The sequence below is a fragment of the Bidens hawaiensis genome, unplaced genomic scaffold (assembly GCF_021521415.1).
Source record: "Bidens hawaiensis isolate Kalapana, Puna unplaced genomic scaffold, B.hawaiensis_p1.1 tig00056189_1, whole genome shotgun sequence".
Classification (NCBI taxonomy): domain Eukaryota; kingdom Viridiplantae; phylum Streptophyta; class Magnoliopsida; order Asterales; family Asteraceae; genus Bidens; species Bidens hawaiensis.
The window spans coordinates 49,743-59,867 of NW_027500138.1; the positions used below are offsets into that span (position 1 = coordinate 49,743).

A 10,125-nucleotide genomic window follows, 5' to 3' on the forward strand; every position below is an offset into this window, starting at 1 on the left:
ATGTTATGACCATTATTCTTATTTCTAGTGATGCTGGTACCAACACTCGATTGAATTTTGTTGACACGTTAACAAACAACGCTACTTTGTCGACCTAAAGAACAAAAATTAAGCAATTTAAGCTCGTTTAAGCTACTCGATTCAAACTTTTAAGGACTTATCACAAATAGCACGTTAACTTTGGAGGCACAAAAAAAAAAACGGTTTTTAGGCCAAACCTAACCGATTTATAAAAACAAAATGTGATCAAGTCAAATAAAGCAAAACCAGTTTGGCCTAAACCGGATCAGTTTTAGAAACCAGTTTTCTAAAACTTCCAATTATATAGTCTAGTCGAGTCGGATTGGAACCGGTTTCGGGTGTGCACAACTACGCTAGGCATAATAATAACTATGCAACATAATAACATATAGTTATAGTTTCAAAACCACTCATCAAATGCTTAAAACTCAAAAGCTAGCCATTCAACGGCTTTGACAAAACAACCACTTATTAATTTCAAATACGAACCAAGTCCGAGTTAACACACACCAGCTCAAGCATCATCCATCTTGCATACAAGGACTTGGGAACCGACGTCGCATTATGACTGGTTTATGCGTCAGCAAATCCTGGATTTTAGAATCGAGAGAGATCAAGAATTCTCACTATATTTAATCAAATGTCAAACATCAACAACTGAAATAAGAATAATGATAATAATGTAAAAAAAAATCAAATTGACATATGTTGCCACTTGACTATCCATATATTTTAACTAACAAATAAATAAATTTTAATGATGAGAGAAAACAAAAAGGTCGCGTGGCCTAATGGATAAGGCGCTCGCCTCCGGAGCGGGAGATTGTGGGTTCGAGTCCCACCGTGATCTTTTTTAAATATTTTAAACTTAAAAAACACTTTTTATCCATTCCTTTCACTGTTTTGTTTTCCTTATATTTTTCTTCACTTTTGATCCTCCTCCAATAGAGTGCATTTTGGATTGGAATCAGGGGTGTGTATGGTGCGGTTCTGTGCGGTTTTCGGCTAAAACCAAACCGAAAACCATAACTTCGGTTTTTGGAGTTTTTGAAACCGTTCGGCTTTAGTTTTTCGGTTTTCTTTTTGGTTTTGGTTTGGTTTCGGTTTTTTCGGTTTTTACCATTTGAGCCTGATAATTTTAGGCCGAAACTTTTTTTTGGCAAAAATAAATGAATTTAGGTATAAATAATATTGTTAATCGTAAAATTATAAACTATTATACATTTGACCAAAAATATTTGAGTTACGTATTTATTAAATTCTTATAAATTACTTAATATAAAATATAAAAATACAAAAACTTAGGAATTCGTTTCGGTTTAAAAACCGAAAAACCGAACCGTTAGTTCGGTGTTTACAAAAACATAAAAAACAAACCGTCGGTGTTTGTTTTGGTTCGGTTTTTTCGGTTTCTTGCACACCCCAAATTGAAATGCTTGCGTCCCCGTGAAAGTTAACGTCATTGCTTGGCGGGGTTTACTTGATCGCCTTCCTACGTGTGATAATTTTATTAAAAGGAAGTCTCTTATGGGCCCGAATGTTTACAGATGTTGTATGGTGTCGGGGGAGTCGATTGATTCTTTGTTTTCTGGTTTTTTAAGTCGCTTCGGTGATGTCGAATAGAATTAGTACGTGGTGTGATATTCCTCCTATAGGTTGCTTCTTCGATGCATGACATTCGACATGACGACATACACGAACTGGTTCTGGGTATTGAGCATAAGAGGAAGATGGTATGCGGTCAATAATTATTGTGGCTTGGTGTATTTAGAGAACTTGTAACAAGTCAACCTTCGAATATAAGCTCATTAGGATTGATAACATTCTCGTTGATATTAACGCGTTAAGTTTTTCGTGGATTAAAAATATGTCGACGTGTTTGGATATAGATTCGTTTAGGTGGAAATGTTTGGCATTGTACGTGTGCCTGTTATCTGTTATAGTCGTTCCCTACTAGCTTCTCGGTAGGAGGGTTTCGGCTTTGCTTTTTAAAAAAATATTATTCTTTGTTCTGCCAATTCTGTTTTATAACATTATTTTGGTTGCAATATTGCATAACAATAAAAATGCTAATAATAAGTTTTGATGTCATATTATTATTGCAATATTAATAATAACTAACAAATAAATTAGGAATTTATAAACCAATGAACAGAAAAAAGCGTTTACGAACATAAATGAACGCACGTGACATAACAATAAGAATATATAAACTTCCATCCTTTATCAAACATTAATAATATCTACTTCTACCTTTTGCATAACAAAACAAGTACCGGAGCTAACGGTCTGTTCATCATTTGCAGCTTGCAACATATCCACTCGTTAACCGACAATCCAGAAGCAAATCCTTCCACCGTTTCATATTCTTCCCTATACACCATCATACATTCATCATATATTCATATCTTACACATTATTATTCATTAATTTATTTTATAAAAAAATATTTTTAAAAAAATGTTTTTTTATAAAAAATTTATTTAAAAAAAAATAAAATAGTCACTTACATTCCACCAGGATGGCCCACATAAACCAACATGCTGATTAGACCACCAGATGCTAAAATCCTGCTTGCAGCTTGCATTCCTAATAAGGTTGTTTCGGATTTAGTAATAACTGTTTTGTCACTTCCTGGAAGATATCCTAAGTTGAATGCAACTAGCCTGTTTAAAAATATAATAAGCGCGCTGTTAGGTGCGACTTTGTAAAATATTGGATCACGAGTCGCACTTGGGTGTAAACGAGCCCCGAGTTCACCTAAGCTCGAGCTCGGCTCTTTATTATTTATTAAATAATTTTTACACTTTTTAAATCATTTATATATATATTTATACTAAAGAATTATATATAAATATATATACTAAATGCATTTAGGCCTGTAAACAAACCGAACGTTCAGTGAACTATTCGTGAACCGTTCTGCTGGAAGTTCGTTTATGTTCATTTATTTAATAAACGAACGAATATGAACACATGTTTCGTTCGTTCATTTATGTTCATGAACATTGGTTTATGTTCGTTCGTTTAGATATTAATAGAAAATAATTAAATATTATCTGGATGAGTCATCTACTTAATGGTTTTATATTTGCTCATTTGTGTTCATTTAATTTTGTCCAATTATGTTCGTTGATGTTTGTATTTGTTCATCTATGTTCATTTATGTTCTCTTATCTTTGTTCAGTAATGTATATTTATGTTCGTGAACTGTTAGTTTAAATTTTAAATAAACGAACACGAACGTGTTCATTTTTTCAATAAACAAACATGAACACAATTTTTTTTTCCGATTAAGCGTTGGTGTTGTTGTTGTTTAACGTAAAATGAACGAACACGAACATGCCCATGTTCGTGTTCGTTCGGTTCGTTTACAGGCCTAAATACATTAAATAAACTAACATAAATATTAGGCTCGTTTAGGTTTGTGAGCTAGCTCCAGCTCAGCAAGTGAAGCTCAGACTCGGGTTCGTTTATTAAATAAGCTCGGATCCATTCAAGCTTTTAACAAGCTGATCTTGAGCAGCCTGCAACGGCTTGACTCGTTTACACCTCTAGACTCGCACTATATAATAGAAATTTTCGAAATGGATTTTTTTGATACCTCACCGTGACGCCCCTTGGAACAACTTCTTCGATTTTGCTATGACAGGTGGCAAACAGCTCTACCATTTTTCGCTACAACAAACAAAACACAGTTAACTTAAAATTCACAGAAAACTTGTTTTAACTAAAATTGGTTATACCTTATGAGGGTCAAGTGATTTATCCAACAAACACGCGGTATTTTGTAACGCGGATTCTTGAATATCCATGGAATAAACATGGCCATTACATGATTCATCAGCCACCATATTAACCATTGCCAGTGTATCATAACCGTTTCCGCAAGTGGCATCCACAACTGCATCACCTTTCTTGACTACATGTTTCCATATACTGTGTTTATAAACAGAACACAAAAACTGTAACATGATTATTGTACATTTGTACATTCTACTAACTGGCACAAATCAAGAATTATGCATTTTCCGTTTTTTTTTGCCAGATCCACATTAATCTTGAATTCTTCATTACTGTATGACTTACGGGTGCAAATGAGCCAAGCCCAAGCTCAACTCGTTTTGACTTAGAGAGCTCGAGCTCATTTCAAGCTATTTTTCGATTGCTCGAGCTAGGCTCATGAGTTTTTTTTACAAGCACGAGCCCGACTTATGCGATATATATTAATTAACTTTTAACATCTTAAAATTATTTTTATATATTTCAAGAAACCTTAAACGAGCCTAAACTCGAGTTGAGTTCGTGTGTAGTACCTTAAACGAGCCAAAGCTCGACTAAAGCTCAACTCGCGCATTATTTACTAATTAATATATTAACCGTTAAAAATTTTTTTATATATTTTGAGAAACCCTAAATGAGCCTAAGCGCAAGTTGAGCTCGTGTGCAGGACCTTAAACGAGCCAAAGCACTGCTCGAGCTTGGCATGTGTGTTATTTTTTAATTAACTTCTTAACATTTTTAATTATTTTCATATATTTCAAGAAACCTTAAACGAACTAAGGCTTGCCTCGAACCTGGTTGTGTAGTGTGAAATTAATACATAGACGTCCAAAAAATAGCAAAAAGTTAAAAACACACAAAGGTTGACGAGCTTAAACCATCTTCCCATACAGGCTTGATCATGGGCTCAATAACTAAATAAGCCTTTATTTGAGGCTTAGGTTCGATAAGGCTCGGCTCGTTTGCACCTGTCAACGGGGACAAATTCACAATAAAACCATATTAAAAGCCATTAAATTGTTGAGCAATGAAGTACCTACGAGTGAGCAACTTCGGTGGCCTTTTTCTTTCCGAATAAATAGTCCATCATCACACGCTCTAGACCTGGTGTTAGGGTCAAATACAAACAACTCTTAACGTGAGAAACGATACAAATAGTTAAACTAATTATGCTAACATTACGGTATTATGGCTGTAAACGAACCGAACGTTCAGCGAACAGTTCGTGAATCGTTCGATGGGAAGTTCGTCTGTGTTAAGAAATTTTGTTCGTTTAGTTAAATGAACGAACGTGAACATAGTTTAGGTTGTGTTCGCTCATTTGTGTTCGTGAACGTTCGGTAATGTGCTCATTTATGTTCGTTAACGCTTGTTGCATATGTTCGTTAGTTAAATGTTTGTTTATTTTTATAACATTTTTTTGGTAAAAACGAACCTAACATTTAAATTTATAATTTTATTGATTATGTTAAGTTCGTTTCATTAATTTGTTTTATAAAATTTTGCTTGAACTTACAGCAACTCTAACTTGTGCTTCATTGACATTATAAAACCGTCAATTGGGGATAATTATGATTATTATTATTATTATTATTATTATTATTATTATTATCTCAAGTGCTTAATTTTAAATTTAATTAAGTTGATTAGGTCAAATGTTTTGGATTAAGAATATTGCTCTTTTTTCTTAAATAGAACATGTTCGTTTGCATTTGTGAACCGTTTGTGAACAAGTTCAATTCCTTATCGAATGAACACGAACAAGACTTTCTGGTCGGTCAGCGTTCGTGAACAAGTTGAATGCTAAACAAACGAACATGAACAAGGCTTCGTTCGGTTTGGTTACAGCCTTAGGTACTATATCATTACTAGAGTAATAAGACTTTAGTTATGTGTATATTATTGCAAATATACATTAAATAATAATAATAATAATGGTGTATGTTTATGAAGAGTTTAAAGAGAATAATAAATACCAGATAGAGGAGAGTCATCAGTTGAATTAATTGGTTGTGAGTGGAAACCAATAATAATATGATTATGATGGTTTAAGGAACCAAAGGGTACGGACAATCTATTGTAACATAATCCAACATGTTTGTAGTTGAATCTGAACATGAACATGAACATGCTGGAAACTGGATAACATCGTAACATCATCATCTTGTTTCTATTTGACGGCGGGTCTTAGTTTTTAGCATAATGGAACAAATAATAATATTATATGAACTCGGGTTTACTAGCTATATAATATATCAACTAGTGCTGGAAGTAAAACAAGTAGCTCTCGTAGCTCAGTTGGTTAGAGCACCCGTTTAGTAAGCGGGAGGTCTTGAGTTCGACTCTCAACGAGAGCAAACCTGTTCTTTGTTTGATATTTGAAATTTAAACTTTGGAAATTTTTGGATATTTCGAATAATTTTCAGTTACAATATTTTTTGAAATAATTTTTAAAACCTTTTTACAAGTTTTTTTTTTATTAAAATTTAGATAGTACCGAGGCCCAACGTTTTTAGAAGTTTTTTTTTCAAAGTTTAGATTTGGATAGTATTGAGTCCCCATGGTTCCGACTCATTTCTCGTGATATTTGAAGAACTTATATAAACATAGATTTGTAAAGTGTTTTTGGGCACACTCTACTCTCACGTCTATGGAGTCCGTTGAACAGATTGGTGAAATAATCGGCAACAAACGATTAGAGGAATTATAAAGAATTAAAGAAGCACAATAGGGACACAATGAATAATGTTACTTTATGCAAAACCTAAAGAATGTATCAGCTGAAACTTGATGCGTGGTTACATGCTCATAGACGGTTTTTGGTAACGGTCAATCATGCAAGCAGCAACGTCAAGAGATGCCACCTACCGAGAGGAGAGGCAAAAGATAGGAACTAACAGAAGAAAGGCAATATTATAGAATTGAAACACGAGTTTGTGAAAAGAATCGTTTGTATGAGACGTTCGTGTAAACAGTTGGGAGTATAAATATAATTATAAAAAAAGTTAGAATCACAACTAAATATACACATATCATATCATCATATGAATTACACGTGTAATTAACCCATTTATACAAATGTAGCCTCTATTAGCAGTTGCATTTGTTAGGGTTGGTGCCAAACCAAATCATAAAAGCAGCTCAAGCTCTCCCTTTATATATGTGGCACCAATTGTAGCCTTTACTCCAATGACACCAGTTATAATATTGTTACTAGTTTATACCAAACATATAGATGCATGGTGTTTAGTTTGTGGAAGCTTAGGGCTTGGTTAGTTGAAGACTTCTTTTTGGGTTTAACTAAAATTGAAGACATAAGAGCTTTTTGGGCCGGTCCTATGCCTCTTTATTAGAGCTGAACTTCATTTTCTTGTTAACCGAGTTTTGTAACCCTAGCCACCCTAGCAAGTCTGTATATAAATACATAGTGTACTTGTAATTTCTTATCACGAGAGTAGAGTGCATAAAGCAATAATAAATTCTTGGTTGCAATTTGTGAACGTATGTCAACTTAGACCGAGCCACGTAAATCCTTGTTTATCGTATTCATTTGTTTTCTACAATTTGCTTCTGTGTGTGCCAAAGATCGTAATAAATATTAATCGATCAAAGGTACAAGTAATAACATTGACACGTGATGCGGTTTATATAAATTTGTTACCAACCGTCAACTATTTCATGTAAAAAAAAGATTATTATGCTTGTCAACAACATTAAAGCCAATCATCTCCAGCCTAAGTAGTCGAGGTGAGACAAATCGGTAATCAAAATATTTCATTTAAAATGGATGTCTTGGATTTAAATTCTACCTGTAACAAAAATAGGGGTTTATGGTTGGGCAAGAGGATTTTCTCACTTATAGTGGGTTTCCTTCTGATGATGGTCTCCGAGTCGGGACTAATGTATGGGCTTCCCTTCAAAGGACATGTCAGTCTAGCACCCCATGATTCCATACATAAGAAATGAAGATATTCGGGTAAATCATTTGGGTCCAAATTACCTTTAAAAAACCTACAACATTAAAGTACAAAACACTATCTTTATATTTAATTGACTATGAAGATAGGTTACACAATTTAATAGTAACCACCTCATTTACATATGTTTTACATTAAAATAAAAAAAAAACATTGTTGTGCAACACCACTAGTCTTTTAGCTTAATTGATTGAAGCCCAAAAATCTTTTCACAAAAACCCCATTTCCACTACAACTCACATGACCCACCCTCCCTATCATCCACATTAATTCCTTTCCTTTTTACAACTTATATTAGCTCCCCTTTGATAAAGTAATCATGGCTTAAGTGTAACCAAATAACATTTGTCCTATAACGTCTTGTTTTCTTGTTTTGTGAACATACACGAAACCTAGAAATGGGTAAAGGTTATCATCACTTTCCATGTAGTCACACAAGTTATGCCCAAAAGAATATGATAAATTGATTATGCAAGCAATTAGAAGTGATTCCCAATTGGTAGTATTTACTATTCTTAAGGGTATCTAATGTCATTACTTTTTTGTAATTTAACGGTAGAACAGTTAAAGTGAATGCGAAAAATCTATTGTGGATGTAGTCGGAAGTTATGATTATGTCACATGTATTAAAATCATTTAAAAGAAGAGTATTAATGTAGCTAAGCTACGTCGCAGCGTGAAATAAGACATATGATACAATTATCTCAAGTATACATTAACTACGAATAACTATAACCACAAACTAGCGGACTACAATCAAACGATACACAAGACTTGTAATGGGTAACACGGTTCGTTGCCCTCGCCTGTTGAGATTTGCATATGTTATGTATACCTCTCATAAAATACCTAACCTTTCTTCTTTGGGTAAGGCCAAGATCTACATTAGCGCGGACAAAACATGTCTTATTGTGTTAAACATGTTGGAAACGATATGATTAACACAAGTATCAAACATGAATATGTCTCGTTTAACTATTTTGTATCTCATGTCCATAATATAGTTGTATGTTTCATATACCAGTAATAATTATAACACAGTGTATTTTTTTTATTAAACATGTTTGATCATGTCTTAAATACGTCAACAATTGTCAGCTAGACCCCCTTACACTTCCCAAGTAAAGTAAACAACACATCATTTATAGATAACAAAAACAAAATAATTATAAAAGTATTGAATCAATCAATCAATCCATCTAGCCAAACTAATTATACAAACACAAGAAGTTAAGTTCATTAATCCATTAATAACTTAATATACAATTGAACTGATGTATGTTTAGTTTACACCAACACATCAATCAATATGGCCTATGTTTTGAGGCAAAAGATGTTGAATATCATATGAACTTTCTTTCCCATCTTGCAAAGCTTCAAGCAAGCGTCGAAAAAGGATGACGTGGCATGCAATACGAAGGACGCCTTTTTGTTGGTAACCATATTCTTGAGCTGATATGTTTAACAAATTTATAAAAAGAGGATGGTTCAACAGATCAGCACTGACCACAAACCGCTCCATCTCTTCCCCGACATAAAACGGAAGGTAGCCCTCTGGCACGCTGGTGGATGAGTCACCAAGGGTGACAGAGCGATGTAGGGAGCAACCACAGGAGCTAGAGACACGAGAGAGTTGGCGTATGAGCTTGTTCATGTTGGTGAGATATGTTATGTTGAGTAGTGTGACTAGTAGTCATGTATTTATAATATAAGAGGAGTTAAAAGAAAATGAATGAGACAATAAAAGTACGGTAGGCGTACTTGGAAGGTACAATTATCATTCCTACTTTACAATATTAATAATGAATCTATTTTATTTATTTGTGTATATGACTTTAACCGAATAAACTTTATGTTACATTTTTAAATAACATGCTAGTGGCTCCTTTTCTCATTTATAAATAAAAAAATATTATATATATTTTATTTGATTCAAGATTGAAATGAAAGTTTAATTGATGGTCAACTTAATTCTTTTTAAATAGTCGTATTTAGGGTCGTTGTTAAGAATCGTTAAAAAATTTTGGGCTAAGGACGAATATAAATATAGGTCTCTAAGTCTAAATTTTTTATTTGAGTTACAACTTTTAAATGGGCTTGAAATAGGTAAATAGCTTATAACATGGTTTAAATGTGCACAATTCGTTTTTTTTTCTTTTTAAAATGGGCATATATAAAACCGTGTGCGATAATTTTTGGTTTTCTTTAAATATATCAGTTTTTTGAATATATCCATATATAAATGTTTTTAATAATTTATTGGCCTCCCTGCAAGATCAGGCATGGGATCATCACCCTGGCCTCCCATCCCCTCCCTAAGGTCGGGTCTGGTTGAATTGATAAA

General features: G+C 33.5%; 1 protein-coding gene, 2 non-coding genes and 1 pseudogene across 3 annotated transcripts; 2 read left to right on the forward strand and 2 right to left on the reverse strand.

Moving 5' to 3' along the window:
- Positions 1-798: 798 nt before the first annotated feature.
- Positions 799-871, forward strand: TRNAR-CCG (transfer RNA arginine (anticodon CCG)). Its single transcript has one exon. It is a non-coding gene; the product is annotated as a tRNA-Arg (tRNA).
- Positions 872-2,230: 1,359 nt separating this feature from the next.
- LOC143601399 (tRNA (mnm(5)s(2)U34)-methyltransferase, chloroplastic-like) lies at positions 2,231-5,964 on the reverse strand. Its single transcript, XM_077078823.1, has 6 exons — positions 5,781-5,964; positions 4,845-4,908; positions 3,768-3,960; positions 3,626-3,699; positions 2,532-2,687; positions 2,231-2,394 (listed from the first exon to the last, which is right to left on the reverse strand). The coding sequence occupies exons 1-6, from the start codon at positions 5,962-5,964 to the stop codon at positions 2,271-2,273; spliced, it is 795 nt and encodes a 264-aa protein (XP_076934938.1). The 3' UTR covers positions 2,231-2,270.
- A 123-nt stretch (positions 5,965-6,087) lies between these two features.
- TRNAT-AGU (transfer RNA threonine (anticodon AGU)) lies at positions 6,088-6,161 on the forward strand. Its single transcript has one exon. It is a non-coding gene; the product is annotated as a tRNA-Thr (tRNA).
- Positions 6,162-9,081: 2,920 nt separating this feature from the next.
- LOC143601401 (auxin-responsive protein SAUR72 pseudogene) lies at positions 9,082-9,435 on the reverse strand (annotated as a pseudogene).
- Positions 9,436-10,125: the final 690 nt, after the last annotated feature.